Below are 16,926 nucleotides of genomic sequence, written 5' to 3'. Positions count from 1 at the left end.
GGGGATGGTTGGACGGACGGTCAGATACCGTTACATGTATAACTGTACAGGCGGCAACTTAGTTTGATCTGAAGCATTTCCGTCTCTTTGGAATCTACAATAAAGGCAATCCTGATTTTTCTTGTACATGAAGGATGTAAAAGATAATTATATATATTTAATGTACTTAAAATTATTACCCGAGAGATACAATGTATATTGTACTTAAGTTTGTCATTCAATTTGGGTTTGTCAAAGATACCTATGAATGACATGTCCTCCGTGTATGACTATACACGTGAAAGTTTCCACCTCATTTATTGACAAAGGCACTCCTCATTCCATCATTGACGCGTGTAGTAGTATATAGGTTGATAATGACCTTCACTCAGTGTGTAATAACCTTGACCTTTAGGATCCCAAGTAACAGACTCTCCTTGGGGTTCGTCTATATAAGGAACTTCGACAGGACTAGTTTGAAGCGCGGCAAGGACGTCACCATTCGTTACGTTGAACCAAAACATTTTATGATGAGATACAAGAAGGATTTCGCGGCCATCTGGAGAAATGTCACCTCCTGTCGGGTCGTTGTTTGCTGTGTGAAATGCCAGGGTTACCAGATTGTTCAGGGCAACAGTTGTCCCACTGTTCCATCCGCTAGATGGAACATGCGCAGCTTTGGCGGCTTGTCCCTTAATTTTTGTTACTAGGTAGACTTCTCCCTGAGGATCAACCAATAACGTCTCACAATCTCCTTCTGACCATCTGTAAGTTTCAAAGAACCAATACTGTACAATTTTGAACATAATACCAAGCGCAGATCATTGGTGGTGGACCTTGTGAATGTCTCATAAAACTTTGGAATATTTTTTAAGGCACAAAATTTTGATTGTTCACTAATCGTACCCCAAATATATTCGTGCCTCGCATCGCTCGACCTTTTATTTTATGTATCTCCCCAAACACGAAATCCGGGAACCGCCCCTGCTTATTATACAGGTGCATTATATGTATGAACAACTCAATACTTTTTTTCCGGAATAACAATAGATAATGAATCGACACTAATATTACTTCCGCTTGTGATGTAGCAAAAGTGTAGATTCTACATTTATCTTTTGTTGATTTCTACCAAATACTATCATTTCGCATGTGTAGACAGACGCATCGACACGTATTTCTTAACAAGGCACAAAACATTATTTAAAATACTAGCCGTAATTAAGTGTCATAATTACAGTACATGTACATGTAACTATGTGATTTTCAACACATCATTTCAAGACATGCGGTTGGCTCAACCACAGGGGCTTACTTGCTCACACTATCAATTGTACACCCTGCTTATACATGTATATACTAGTTGGGATCAAACCTCTATGGCCCAAAACTTACGAATATCTCAGCGTTTTAAATACATCAATATGCTGATCAGTGTGTACATCGGCTGGTTCTCTGATCATGTACAAAGTGTTCCTAGAAGTAGCATCGCCGGTGTCCCCTGAAAAAAATATCGTATCATGTGACCAAATGTGTGTGATCCAGCATTCATGGTTCTTTGGAAAGTAATAAAATACTTCCCAGGATGCAGCTGGATACTGCTGTAGAGGCCGAACCCCGAACCGTTAGGGCATGTATGGACACACCATCCAAACTTTATAAAGCTAGATGAATTTTGACGGCAATTAAATATTTGACACAAAACATGAATTAAAACAGAATCAAAGTTGCCCATTTATGTACCCTTATACCGAAAAGGTTCAAGCCACAATCTCAAAAACCAAACTTCATTTCTATTTTGGAATGGCACATTGAGGAATATTGAACGATTGTTAAAATGATCAATTCACGTTTTGTCCGAACATCAAGAAAATGTTTGTTTGAGGCCTCGAAACGTTTCAAGTCACAATCTCCAAAATTAACCCCGACCTTCCTTTGGGAAGGTACCATGTGGCACAATTTATCTCCAGTAATCATTCAGACTCACAAAAATGCTGGTTGCTGACCCATTTTTGTTCATTATTCCTTAATTTTTCAAGTTTAACCCCAAAGATCAACTAAAGTCTTATCTTTATGATGTACATTGTGGAATATTGCCAATACAATATCATAAACATCCCTCTGCCTTGACCAAAGTCATAGTAAAATGGGTTTTTTTAAATGTAGTTCGAAGTTCTATGAAAATTAATTCTTGAAACTGTCGGGACTATAAACCCAACAATAATATTGTATTAGCAAACTTCTTATTTTTTTGTGGAACTTTTTGGTAACATTTTATAAAGATCGAATGTCTTGTATTCAAGTTGTAGCACGATACCAAGTAAATCGTGCTATAACTTGAATACAAGACTTTCGATCTTTATAAAATGTTACCAAAAATGTTAAAAATGGTACCGAAAATCACTGACGACGACACAGACGACAGCAACAAACAATAATTCGACCGCAATTTCTTTGCAGTCGTATAAGGATGTTAACTTCTATTCGATAGAAGACAAGTGAGCTACACAACATATTTTTGGGGTGGATCCAGCGACTGCAAAAAGAGGGTTTCCGGGTATTATTTTATCATTTGTGCCCATAATTTTAGCACGAATTTAACAAAATTTTCCAAAAATGGAGAGGGTTCCAAGACAGGATATACAAAATGTACCTTTATACTGGTAACTGTAAATATATGTATAAAATCCCAGTTTACATGCCCGTTGTTCTAGAGGCTTACCAACGTAAATGCAGTATGATCCTCCTGGGCAGGGACCATAGGCTATATCCTCCCAGTCGCCATTTTGAGCATTGTTTAAAGTGATCGTAGAAATCCTGTGGCCTGTTGCACTATCCAACACATAAATATGTGGTCCGTCGCCATGATCATTTATGGTGTACAGTACCCCGGAATGCGTTCGGCTTGCAGCTAGACCGGAAGCTTCATCAATACGCCCTGATGTCACTGTTGAAAGTTTTGTTCCATGATCAAAATTCGGAACAGCTTGAAAAAATCAAATTGAAAAAATATGAAAAACATATCTTCACAACACAAACAAGAATATCGTTTATATTTATTTTTTATGAATTTATGGTTGAAAGTCATACATGTAGATGTACTTGTCACCACTTGGAAATCACGTATTGTAATTTCTGTCACATTAAGATTTTGTAAAACCCCAAAATGCTTTAGTTAACTCGTACTTTTTTAATCGTGAATCTTGATCCGGCCTTTCCATAACGAATTATATCATTATCAGTTTTGACGTAAGTTTCAGTGCTAGTGTCATATACAATAACATCGAAAAATAATAACCTTATGTAAAGAAACAGGAATTGTTTACAAATACCAGACCAACTTGAAATCATTCGTTTATTTTTTTAAACATACAGACTAGTTATAATTGATGTTGATTAAATAAGCACTACCTGGTCAGAAAACGAAAATTTAGAAACCGAGAAAAAGTTTTCACATTGACAGGTCTGTTTACACAAACCACAGCTGACCGTGGTAAGTACTAGTCTACATGTACAAGTGTACATGTATGTCTATTTAGTAGCAGTCTTTACAAAGTGATTTTTTTAAGAAATTTTAAAAATGTGTATGAAATTGGCAAAAAAATTGCAAAAGTTAATGTTCGTGATTCGTCTTAATTTCATTGATTTTAGTGGGAGATGAATACAAGGTTTTATCCATTACACAGATTTAAATAAATGATTAAAAATAATAAAATATTTATTTGAGTGTCACACATCAGATATACATAAATAACACAATACAAGATAAACATTTATGAAATAATCTGTTGCCCGGCCACTATAGACCTATGAGACACTTAAAATATCATTAAGCCATATAATATAACAATTTAAAAAGAGCAATATAATATGAAATATTTTGGTTTGCTTTAAAACTAAAAGGTCTCGATAGGGACAAACGATGTCAGGAAGGACTATCATTATATGAAAGTACAGCATAATTATGTAAACTGAAAAATCTTCGTTTGTACGGCGGATTTTTCTTCACCATGAAACACATTAGTATGGAAAGTATCTGCATTTTATACGGACTGGTACTTAAATAGTAATTTAACTGAAATGTTTCAATGAAAGATAATGATCGCGGTTATCTGAAATGTGAATAAAAGATCACACACACACACACACACACACACACACATACACTAACGTATAGAATGTTACTGACTAAGATCTAACATATCAAGTACCTTTTTTGTCAAAATCAGGCATTGGATGACACATTACTTTCTCAATTTTTTTTTTGTCTCAAATAAATTCAATACATCGAAAATACAGCCGGAAAGTTATTTTTTATTTTTAAAATGCTTGAAGCATCCGTGGCATAGATTGTTTTTGACTGCTTATATAGGGAAATGTCCGAGAAATTTAAACGCCACTTTACTGCAGTGTTTCAACTAAATTTGATCTATTGATAGGGTAAAAAGGAGAACTCTACATCCCTTTAGCACCTACGTACGGAATTTTTATTTCACACCTCATACATTATGCCATATGTTACGAAAACTAGACGGACTTTTTGAACCGAGCAAGAATTCTCACAATTAAGCTTCTGGAACAGTGTTATGTTGCTTCAAGTTCAAAGACATCACTACAGAATTGTGTGGTTGCCATCATGAACGGAGTATCCAACTGATGTGTGCATCGTTTCCTACACTGTTTGATCTACCCCAGATGTGACATCATATGAGCAACTTCGGGATGCTCATTTACATTTGTTTCTTTGTACGTATTATTTTTTTTTATTTTAAATTATTTATTGTTTGTGTCTTGTCTAGTCGTTATCTTTCCATCATGCTTTTTTAAGTTTATTTTTAAGACCACACCAATCGTTTCCTTGTAGATTTTAAAATAAGTTTGTACGTCAATGCGATTTTCAAAAAGATTAAACTAATTTACCGTAAACATTAACGATATTAAGTGTCATTGATAAACAAATTAGTAATCCTATTTTTTTCAAATTCAACCAAAGAATCTGCATACCTGGCAGTGTGTCCCTGTCCTCATTTGAGTTATTTATCTATCGTGTTTATTTGTACGATTCTGCGCGATACGTTTCCATGCTATTTCTATTTATAGAATTCTTGGTGTTTACACGTAGTTACATGTAGCAAATATTGTTTCGAATTTCATTGACAGTGGGACGGTGCATACACTATAACTGTCCAAGTTCTAAAGATTTAAAGTTTTGGAGTCTGGAGTTTTGGATTTTCCATTTTTCTAGCTGTTCCAAATTTTGACTATAGAAAAATAAGTTCAACAATGAAGCTCGATCCCGGTTCATTTTTCATGATTCAAGTTTTAAGTAGAGTCCGGGTTGCTCACTTTCTTTTGTTTCTACGTTTTGTGTGTCTATTTTTCCCGTCTAGTCTTTACTCTTGAAATAAATTCTTTAATTTCCAATCGACTTTGGGTTTCCTTAATTAATCTTTCATAATAGAAAATACATTTTCGTCGCCTTTACAATGTTCTCAAAAGGACGTGTAAACTTACCAGTAAGAAACTGTAATTGTAAGAGGGTCATAACAAGAAAGTTAAACCGGTCCAACATTATCCTCCTTAGTCTACTATCAGATGTTTGAACGGGATGTTACAGCGCAAGTATTTGACCAATGCATAAGTACAGCTTATCTCAACGTACCTTGGGATACTTTTATATGTCTGCTTTGCCGCGTTGACCTTGAGAGACTAATTCGAAGCATTTCTTACACTTATGATGTACCTAGGATACACTTGTGAAGTGTGGACACTGTACTAATTTGACGAATCCAAACAAAATGAATAATCGTTGTAAAGGATCTACGATCATCTACCATACATCAATGGTGTACTTTTGTTCAAATTGGTTTACTTGTTTAAGAGGGGTTGACCATCAACATTTCAGGGGGACTTGGTTTTCTTTTGACTCAGCGCATGTATTTTTCTGGCGCATGTAAGCGAATTATTTTATTTTTTTTTATTCACTTTACTTATTTTTAACTATTTCTTACCCAATTATCTTTTCTCTGAAATCAGGATCAAAATATTTTTAACAACCAAAGAAAAAAAGCAAGCCCCCCCCCTTCAGAAAGTTAAATGGTGCGTCCGTATTCAAAGTTTCATATACTCATGCCAATGCACTTTCCTGGAAAAATTGGTTTAATCTGGGACTAAAAAGCTGTTTTATTTTGCTCCAACAGAACTGTTTACATGCATACAATGTAATAAAAGAAAGACAACTACATGTATACTTTAAGCTTTTCAGACTTGGTTCTACATTTTAAAGTCATTCTTTATATGTGAAAACGTCATTTCCTTTCTTAATATGTGAAAATGTCATTTCCTTTCCTAATATGTGACAATGTCATTTCCTGTTGTTTGTGATTGCTGATCCAGTCCTTTTTTGTTTTGTTTTGTTTGTTTTTGTTGTTGTTGTTGTTGGGGTTTAATACCCTTTAAATTTTCTGAAAGTTCTGCTCCCCCAGTTAAAAGGTGCATAATAAATTATTAAATTTTAAATAATTCAATATTTTACTCAAAACAATGGGTAGGGGTTTACCAGTCGTGCCAGTTTACAAATAAAAAGGGGATGGGCGCAGATGTTTACACTTAGAAGGAGGAAGCTTCATTTCTACGCCTTTCCATGTCTGGACATTTTTGTACCTCAGAAAAAATGGTGGATGTCGTTTAATTAAGTAAAACAATGAACGCACAATACTCGTGTAACACACGTACACATGATCCGGACAATAAGTCGATTGTGCATGCGCGAAAGCGTATTTTAACACATGTACCAATGAGAGTCTCCGCATTGGGATATTTTCCAAAAAAATCTCGTTTTCCGTAGAAAAAAAGATTGTTTCAAAAACAAATTTAGGAAGTACACTACACTACATTTATACCTTATATCACAAAAATATTCGACCTTGTAGGGTTTCAGAGGAGTTGCGGCTCAACGAAATCTTTCTCTTCCTTTAGTAGTATAGATAGATACTGTAAATTCTCGTTTATGTTACTTTGGACAAATAAATATGACATAAAGTACCCGTAGAATTAAATTTAGTCCTATGAAACGTTAAAGCTGCATTGGCTGTCATTTTCGTAAATTTTTGTTTCTGTTGAAGTATAACTTAACTATGAATTATTTCTACTAAATTGTAGTTTTCCTATATAATTTCATTTGATAACCACAAATAAAATGCATTAAATACATGAAACGGGTGTCTATATATTTATTGTCTTGCAAGACACTAAATCGACTTAGATAAATTCGTATGCATGCGACTTCTGGTGACCTTAATCCGCGCATGCGCTGTAAGGGTCGCTTTTTTAATTACAAATCTGATAGCAAAGCGAAAGTGGTTACTAAAAGTAAGGAAGACAGACGGACTCAAGCCGTAAAAGAAAAAAGTTCAATAATAAGGCAAGGATCCTTTTGTGATATAATATGGCTCAAATATGGTCATTATTTATTTGAAAACTAATCAAGAAGTAGATGAAATGAAATGAAAACACGTGCTTACTGTGAATCCGTTATTGTTATTTTTTTTTTACAAAGGTTAAAGTATTTTTAACTTAGGTGAATGTCCTATTGGCAATCTTCGGAAGTTATGGCGAAAAATAACTAGATCAGAACTATCATCATTTGTTGTCTCCCCTTGTAATGGATGCGTAATTTTTCATGCTCCGATATAAATTGGAATTACCCTAAAGCTTGTCTCTTACAACTCAAACAAGGGATTCAACTTGAAAATGTGTTCCGGAACTTACATTATTCCAAAACTGTGAGTTAAAACAACTTTGAAATAGTTACTTTGAACATCAAAAATCGTATACATAACACAACCGTTAACACTGCCCACTTCGTTTTAAGGTGTTGTTGTGTCGTGAACGTCTCTGACCCGTTATTACAAAGTTGGACTTTGTACCCAAGCAGCCTGGGGACCCGTTATTCAGTTATAATTCACTACGCACTAACACATTTCAATCGTTGATTAATGAATTGATCTTTTCTACAAAGGGAGATGATGATTCAATACGTCAATCTACTTTTGAACATTGCCTTGATACTACCACCATATCAGGTGATTGGAAAGGAACGCCCAAAGACAAGCTATTATAATATCACACAGAGCTTTCCAACTACATGTAGCAATGACTATATGAATGATGTACATTCTTACAACATAACTTTAGCACCGGATTTTGAGATAAACCGATTCGTCACCTTTTTCTATCACATCAAACACAGTAGACCAAAGCCCTTATCAATACCAATCAACATAAGGGAAGATCACTTCAAGCTGGTTATTCTTATTATAAGTGGCGACGTGTCCGTTAATCCCGGGCCTATAAAGAATCCATGCGAGAGCTGCCATAAGGCAGTTGCCAAAACTCTTAGATGTGCTCGTTGCGATGTCTGCTTTTTCGAATGGCACATAAAGTGTGCAAGTATAACACCACCAGAATATACTTTGATAACCAGTTCAAAAGACCCATGGATTTGTAATCAGTGTGACAAGTTTCATTTTACCGATTCATTCTTCGCAGAAGAAGTAAATCAATACTCATCTAGAAATTCAAGTTTTACATCCAGTGAAAATGAACATTCAGTTTTGGATGAATTGGTCAATGTACGGAAAGATCACCCCAGCAAATTTATTGTGTCACATCTAAATATCAACAGTTTAAAAACAAAATTTATTTTGAAATTAAAGAATTACTTGTTGACAAAATTGTCGATTTTCTAGCAGAAACCAAACTTGATCCATCTTACAGAAATAGCTGATATGAAGTTCCAGGATACAAAATAGAACGTAGAGATAGAGATTCCCGAGCCAAAGGTATTGCGACGTTCATCAGATCAGATATCCCTGCAGGGAGACGACCAGACCTAGAGTGCAAGACCCTTGAAAACATCATATATGAGGTAATCCTGAATAAAACTAAATGGTGTATAATCTGTGTCTATAGGCCACCAAATATGAATGATACGATCTTTCGTGAGAATATTACAAAAACTCTCGACAAATGTATTACGCATTATGATAATAATATGATAATTGGTGACATTAATTATGATCTTTTGTGTCCCAAAAAAGAAAAGTACTTTTTGATCTAGTTGAGCTTTTTGACTTATCCAACTTAGTCAAGGAACCAACATGAAAAACTGCACACCTTCAATGATTGACATCATATTAACAAACAACAGGAAACAATGCATTAGAACACTAAATTTTTCAACAGGAATTAGTGACTGCCATAATATGATCTGTACAGTTATCAATAACTCTATTCCTGTCCAAGAAAAACAGAAAATAAACTATATTAGTTTCCGAACACTAGATATCAATGCATTAAATGAAGTTATTGCAAATATCGATAAACCAACCTACCAAGACCAAAGTACCAACATAAATGAGTGTTTTGAAAATAAACTGTCAACCATTTTTGATAAACATACTCCTATAAAAACAATGTACAGGAAGCAAAATCAGGTTCCTTATATGAACAGGGAATTCGGAAGGCAATCTATGACAAGAAAATGTATTATACCAAATATTTAAAAAATAAGAATTCTAAAACATGGGAACAGTATAGAATTAGACGAAATCTTGTTAACAAACTAAAACGTAAATCAGAGAATAAGTATTTTTTAGAACGATTCACTGGAGCATGAAAATAAAAGGATCTCTGGCAAACTATAAAGCCTCATTTTTCAAAGAAATGTAAAAGTTCAGATTCAAAAATTATTCTGCAAGAAAATGAAAATGTTATTTCAAAAAATGAAGAAGTGGCAGAAGTTTTTAATACTTTTTTATAAGCGTAGCCAAAGATATTGGAAAAGATTACAATTTTGACAAAGATAATCATCCTAGTTTGGAGAAAATTGAAGATAAAATGTTTGAGAAAATTGCTTTACTTTTCAACCCACCAGTGAGGAAAAAGTAGCCAAAATTATAAGCAAATTTGATACAAAAAAGGCTACAGGTGTTGATAAAATTTCTGTAAAATTGATAAAATGTTGCAGCTCATCAATTGTAAAACCAATTACTGATATGATCAATTTTTCTATAGAAACTAGTTCTTTTCCAGACAGGCTAAAGGAAGCACAGGTTACACCTATCTACAAAAAGAGCGATCCTTTCCTGAAAAACAACTATAGACCTGTCAATATTCTCCCTATTCGAAAAATTGAAGGCAGAGCAACTCTCAAATTTCTTCGAAAATATATTTGATAACTTTTTGTGTGCATTCAGGAAAGGACATGGCTGTCAAACAACTCTGCTAAAACTTTTGGAAGATTGGAAACTTGCTTTGGAACGAAATCACTTTTTGCCTGCTATTCTTATGGATTTATCTAAAGCGTTTGACTGCCTTCCCCACAATATTTTGATGTGTAAACTGTCTTCCTATGGCCTGTCTGAAGAAGCCTGTAATCTACTTTTATCTTATTTATCAAGTAGAAAACAACAAATAAAGATAGGTGGTATTGTAAGCCAATGGGCAGATATTGAAAAAGGTGTACCCCAGGGATCAATACTGGGGCCTTTACTATTTAATGTATTTATCAATGACATTTTTTATTTCATTGAAAAGGGAAATCTTTATAAGTATGCAGAGGACAATACTTTGTCATACTGTTCTTCTAGTTATGATGATCTAGTACATGTTTTAGAAACAGAAAGTAAAATTTATTGATTGGTTTCAAGTTAACTGCATACAGGCTAACCCTGAAAAATTTCAGGCGATTGCTGTAGGTAAAAAGTCTGCTGAAAGGTCTCCTTCTTTTAGAATTGGTAATATTAATTTGACATGTGAATAGACAGTCAACCTCCTAGGTGTTGATATAGATTTTATGTTAAATTTTGATAGTCATATTAAAAATATTTGTACAAAAGCTGTACAACATATGAATATTTAAAAAAAAGAGTTGGTAGAAATCTTTGTAAACTAAGTAGACTTACTATTTTTCATACATTTATATTGTCAAATTTTAATTTTTGTCTCCTTTCTTGGCACTTTTGTTCAATTGCCAATATAAAGAAAATAGAAAAAATACAAGAAAGAGCATTACGGTATGTGTATTATGATTATAACTCTATATGAGGATCTTTTAATAAAGGCAAAAATGCCTTCACTACATATAAGCCGTGTTAGAGCCATGGCACTAGAAACTTTTAAAATTTTACATAATCAAGCACCACCTGTATTATCCGGTTTAATCTGTAAACAAAATCATACTTATAATTTCAGATACAGTAACTTATTACAGATCCTTCATGTAAAAACAACAAGGTATGGGAAACAATCATTTAGGTATGCTGCTCCAGTCCTCTGGAACTCTCTTCCTGATGAGTACAGACAGTGCTCAAATTTTAATCAATTTAAATCTATGATTTCGAGCTGGGAGGGAAAAAACTGCTCCTGTGTTGCCTGTAAAACATGATTTATGTTACCATGACTGAAGCAGCGCACCTAAATCCTATTGTTCTCTGTGTGGTCCTGTTTATGTTTATTGATGTTTTGATTGCTTATCTTCCTTAAATTTACGCTACTAGTTTTATTAAACAGCTTATTGCTTGCTTTGCATTTAATTTCCTTATAAGTGCTTGTAAATGTCTTAACTTGTCTTCGTCATATTTTATTTATGTCTCGTTTTATGTATTGTCTTACATGTATGCATGCACTCACTGTTTTATTATTCACTTTATGTCGGTTATAAAAGCTCTTTAAGAGATTATGTTATTTTGTTACATAACTTGCCGACTTTAAATAAAGCTTATTTGATCTGATTTTGATTTGAACTATCGATCTTCTCCGATTAAAAAAAAAACGTTGTTTTCACAATATTCTGTAGGTATTATCGACATTTATAGCTTCAATTGCATGACTACAAACTTATTTCATTGAATCAGCAAAATTCAGTAGAATCAAAACTGAACACATTTGCCAGCTAATGCAGCTTTAAATCATTTTTTGAAACCGCTAAATTTAATTTGATAACCGAGAAGCAATTAACAACTGTGACAATTAACACGTGTCGTTTGTTGTTGTTGTTAGGTCAGACAGTCACTTATTAAGGAGAGATACAGATTTGATTCATAGAATGTAGGGTAATAAGAGACAACTGTTTATAAAAACACTGAACAATGTATGAAATAAGACGTAAAGTCTACGTTTTGCAAATTAATACACAGTCCCGAATTAGACGAAAAAAAATCGTAATATCCGGCCTTTGCAAACCTGTTACTACTTAAAACATTCTCATTTACAGTGGATTAGAAAAAAAATCTTGATGCTCACTAACATGTTGCAAGCTGTAATTCATCTGTACATGTAGCCGCATACACCATGTATAATAGTCTTTCACTGATGTGGAACTCAAAGTGACGGGTACTACTGTGTCTACATGTGTGTAACGTGCAGATGGAAATTTGTCATTACACATGTATCATTTCAATTAGAATGTCATGGTAAATTTTATACATTATCGCCAAAACCATAATTTGTTACGCTCTACGCCTTTCAGGTGCGGTTCTAGATATTTTGAAATTGGAGTGTGAGTGAAAGAGAAATTCTAGGCTATTATTTGCTAATTTTTGTCCAAATTCTGCAAAAACGTAACAGAATTTTAAAAAAGGGTTCCAACCCAGACCCGGAATTGGGCCACTAGACCCGCCACTTACTATTTTATACACTTGCACAAGTGCTACAAATGTATCAACGATTGTTGGTCACAACTCATAACTTATATCATTTGCACTTGAATACAATCATGTGTCATTAACCTTAAAAAAAGTAAGGTTACCTAAACATTTAAATAGCATTCTTTACAAAAATCAGAGAGAAAGTGATTCTTGCATTTAAAAAAACCCGACGTACTCACTTTAATTCCTTGTTCAGAAACAGCTATTGATCACATACCCAGTCTAACTTTTTTTCATTTGAAGTTTGCGTTTATGAGATAAAAATTGTATAGATTGTACTTGAAATTGGCATTTTGCAAGAGTTATCGTTCTTGATTTTGTTCGATTTCAAATTGGCTGAATTTAATGGGAGATAAATGTAAGATTTTGTCAAAAGTGCAGATCTATCGTTATGTTAATATATAGCGTATGTAGATAGAAAAAGCATTGTTCTACATCATGAAGCACTTTACTATTGGCAGTTTCTGAATTTTATGTGGACTGGTACTTAATGTATATATTAAGAAGAAAAGAATGCAATACGATGATAAAACCTTCAATTTAGAAAAAAAAACAGAAATATACTAGTGCAGAATTCAGAACTTACGTGGGTACATGGTAGTTGGAGCAAATTGTAGAGATGGCCACATAATTATGTCAACAGATATTTATTTATCTTAAAACAAATTAATAAACTAAAAAAAATTACAGATTTCAGGGTCCATCTTTAACTAACTAGAGTATCATCTCGGACATGCGTACTGTGAATAAAAATACAATGGTAGCGAATACGTCTGAATATTGAATTTTCAATTTGAACTAGACTAAGTAATAAATGCCGTTCAAGTTTTTTTGCGGAACGAGAATTTTTCATGCAAAATTGCATGGTGCTATTATATACTTAAATATAAAACTATAGACTTTTTGGTACTCTTCATTATATATAATTGGTCATATGATACATGCATTACTTGTATTTTTGCGATTCTGGAATATAACATGTACGTATAAAGAGGAACTGTTCTTTTTGATTGCTATTATTATTGCATCTCGATATGTACCGAAAAACCAAAAAATCATGAGAACCAAAAAACAAACAAACAAAACAAACAAACAAAAAAAATAACAAAAACAAAAATAACAAAGAACAAACAAACAAAGCAACAAAACACAATAAAAAATAACAACAGACCAAAACAACAACAAAATAAAAAAAAACAAACAAAGGCACAAATTTTATACTTAAATTACAAATCACAGCGAAAACACATGTACAACAAGTAAAAATGTCCATATAGCTCAGGCATACAGTACTATAAGGCGCTGAATAGACATATATCCAACGGGTTAATTACTGAATACAAATGTTATACTACTTGTAAAAGTAGTTCTAAAAATATTGGAACATAAATTGTATGGACTTGTTATACATCTTTATGTAGTATTAAAACATAAACAAGTCACGCATAGTTTACATGTAATTTTTCTGGTCAAACAAAATGATCGTTTTTTTTTTAATTTGTGATATGCATGTACATATGTCGCCCAAAAATATACATGTAATTGAATAATTTTAACTCACCCGGAAGCGAGTTTACACACGGAAATAGTCTATATCTGTTCCTTTCATCTCACGGCGATAGGGGTATAAAAAGGATAGACTCTACGATAGTCTTCACTATTTGGCATTGGTCGTAGTCGGTAAGGAATATCTCTTAACATATATAAGGTCTCACTCAACTGTTTTTTTTTTTTCAAATTTGATATGCTAAAATGGGGTTACCGAGAAGTAAATAGACATTTTGATGCTTTTCCGTTTTCACACGAACTTCATTTATTTACTTTCGTACCAAAATACCCATTATAGTCAACAGACGTTCTTACATTCTTCATTTTTATTTACTTCTTTATTTTCGGTCTACATTAATTAAATTTAAAAAAATAATAAATACATTGTAAGACTTGATTCTGCCGCTAATTGATACATGTACGTATACCATTTATAGATAATAAGGTTTATCGAAATGTATAATTGAGATAAACAAATTTAATACATTCAAGAGAAATTCAATCCCAGCTTTTGTTAATTGAGGTTTTTCCGAAATTTATAAATTTTAAATCTCGAATTTGACTCCGCCATGACGTTAAATCTCAAAACGCCTAAAATTTTGTATCGTCGTGTTTAGTTGTAAACATGCTTTATCTATCAGTTACATTAAAAACAATTTTAAGACTTACTTTAGCCATGCATATGGAAAAAGTTATTGGAAATATGTCGCAAATTTTTTTTTCAGATTTCTTCGTATCAAGATGAACAAGTCCATTCTTCTGGTAATTGTGCCCTGTGTTTTGGCCGCCTTGGTCAGTGCTCAGTTCGTACATCAGTACCCATACGGATATGGTGGAGCTTACCAGACCTATGCCCGCCAGAATGCCCTGTACAATACTGGAAACGTTGCCACAGCTCAGTACCAGAATGCTAAAATCCTTAACTACTGTAAGTTCAACAGTCTGATTACTTGTTTTATAATTTGCCACATGTTATCAATCATTTTAGATATTCTTAATACATATCAGTAGGAATGTTGAATCATATATGTTTTCTACATTAGATATTTTACATATGTATAATGTATTCAATAAAAGACTACACACAAAGTTCATAAAACTATGAATTCCATAGTAATTTAAAAAAAAACATTCTGACATTTAAAATGACCTTTTTTCAAGTTTTAATCTTTCCTTTGACACGCCAAACACATGTGTTACATCATATAAGAAAGATTTTACACGTAAAAAAAACAATAACTAAAATGATAAAAAATGATTAAAAAAAAACACGAGAAAAAAAATAGTACCAACTCTAAAATAAAAGATGTTATTTTAATTATATAATTTTTTTTAGTGTTTGGATTCCTTCTCCTTCTCCAATACACCAACGCCACCGGAAATAGACTTGGTTAAAATGTAAGTTAATGTTTTTTTCTGTATCTGTTTCAAAACCATGTATACCCTTAGATGTCAAGTACATTGTTTGATGGGTCCAATGCATACATAACGATATGTGTCGAAACTTAAGTAGCATTTTCTTTTTATATTAAAGCAGGAGGTGATTCATGCATTCTTATTCAAAAACACTTAAAGACTACATATTCATTATATTTTTTCATGCGGTTATCGCACTTTTTACATAGAAAAATATAGATTTTCTATGAAATTGGTAACTGATCTTGATTTCATTTATGTAAGTGGGAGATGAATTTTAGATTTTCACAGAAGTTCTGTGCTCGGTTTCAATAAAAGTCTCAATTTGAGATTTTCCCAAAATATTTTCTCAACTCAAATTCCAACCAATCATATCACCTGAAATTGAGGATAAACTGAGGATTTGAGAAGATCCTCTGTATAAGATATTTTTATGAAACTCAGACCAGATCCAATTACGAAAACGACTATTGTTACGTAAAAATATAGTGTGTGTAGACCCATATAGATTTGATTTTTTTCTACACCATCAATCATCACTATCATAGGCAGTGTCTGAATTTTATTGATTCTTAAATGATCTGTGTATTTATTTCAAGCCAGTATTGCTCTTATACAGTTATTGCTCTTTTTTTGAATCTGACACATATCTGTCTAAACTCAGAAAGCAATATTAATATTATTATTCTCATTTTTGAAATGCCACGTGTAGAATGAAAATAATGAAAGAAAAAACTATTGAAATAAAGTTTTATGAAGTTGACAATGTTTGTTACCGTAATCAAATGTATGATGTCCGTATGTCTGTTATACTGACTCCACTAGACCAACGCCTCCTCAAAATGACTCTCCAAAGCAATAAGTGTAAATTACTACATGTACATAATTACACTTTCCAATACTACATGTACGGCTTAACTTTGTTATTTTATAACTGTATACAATATCTGAATAATAACTCATTTATCTTGTTGTAGGTTTAAAAAATAAGTGTGTAATTCGGAAAGATTCTTACCAGCATCAGCAACAGTTGGCATTGAAATAAGTCTTCAACAAAACTTTTACAGAAAGGGAAAGCTGCCAGAAAACTGAATGCCAATATCACCAGTTTACCAAATAAATTTATTGTTAAGTTTAATAAACCAGTCTCTATTTCAAAGACGTTTCTGTTTTTGGTTATCGTGCTATGCCAACATAATTAGAGAAGTCTTAGTAGAGGTTTGCAGTAAAAATTATGATTGACTCTACAAACATGGATATCGTGTACATATCC

At 33.0% G+C, this 16,926-nt stretch overlaps 2 protein-coding genes across 2 annotated transcripts; one reads left to right on the top strand and one right to left on the bottom strand.

Moving 5' to 3' along the window:
• Nucleotides 1-281: 281 nt before the first annotated feature.
• Nucleotides 282-5,655, bottom strand: LOC148598817 (uncharacterized). Its single transcript, XM_088560142.1, has 4 exons — nucleotides 5,494-5,655; nucleotides 2,702-2,965; nucleotides 1,375-1,480; nucleotides 282-744 (listed from the first exon to the last, which is right to left on the bottom strand). Exons 1-4 carry the CDS (start codon nucleotides 5,549-5,551, stop codon nucleotides 324-326), a joined length of 849 nt encoding a protein of 282 aa, XP_088416268.1. The 5' UTR covers nucleotides 5,552-5,655; the 3' UTR covers nucleotides 282-323.
• Nucleotides 5,656-7,686: 2,031 nt separating this feature from the next.
• On the top strand, nucleotides 7,687-16,791 carry LOC148598816 (uncharacterized). Its single transcript, XM_088561324.1, has 5 exons — nucleotides 7,687-8,908; nucleotides 11,236-11,277; nucleotides 14,963-15,165; nucleotides 15,574-15,635; nucleotides 16,631-16,791. Exons 1-4 carry the CDS (start codon nucleotides 8,904-8,906, stop codon nucleotides 15,630-15,632), a joined length of 309 nt encoding a protein of 102 aa, XP_088417450.1. The 5' UTR covers nucleotides 7,687-8,903; the 3' UTR covers nucleotides 15,633-15,635; nucleotides 16,631-16,791.
• Nucleotides 16,792-16,926: the final 135 nt, after the last annotated feature.

The sequence above is a fragment of the Perna viridis genome, chromosome 14 (assembly GCF_037379345.1).
Source record: "Perna viridis isolate PV_CMFRI_1.1 ecotype Kerala chromosome 14, ASM3737934v1, whole genome shotgun sequence".
Lineage (NCBI taxonomy): Eukaryota > Metazoa > Mollusca > Bivalvia > Mytilida > Mytilidae > Perna > Perna viridis.
The sequence above is the reverse complement of the archived record's forward strand: the minus strand, read 5'-3'. Positions and strand labels throughout refer to the sequence as shown.

What these genes read in the sequence shown, in the direction of transcription:
- LOC148598817 (XM_088560142.1), bottom strand. Translation starts at nt 5,551, where the DNA reads ATGTTGGACCGGTTTAACTTTCTTGTTATGACCCTCTTACAATTACAG. An exon ending in ACAATTACAGTTTCTTACTG is followed by an intron (nt 2,966 to 5,493) that starts GTAAGTTTACAC and finishes GATTTTTTCAAG; the next exon opens with CTGTTCCGAATTTTGATCAT. An exon ending in ATCATACTGCATTTACGTTG is followed by an intron (nt 1,481 to 2,701) that starts GTAAGCCTCTAG and finishes TATTTTTTTCAG; the next exon opens with GGGACACCGGCGATGCTACT.
- LOC148598816 (XM_088561324.1), top strand. An exon ending in CTTCATGTAAAAACAACAAG is followed by an intron (nt 11,278 to 14,962) that starts GTATGGGAAACA and finishes TTTTTTTTTCAG; the next exon opens with ATTTCTTCGTATCAAGATGA. An exon ending in TGCTAAAATCCTTAACTACT is followed by an intron (nt 15,166 to 15,573) that starts GTAAGTTCAACA and finishes AATTTTTTTTAG; the next exon opens with TGTTTGGATTCCTTCTCCTT.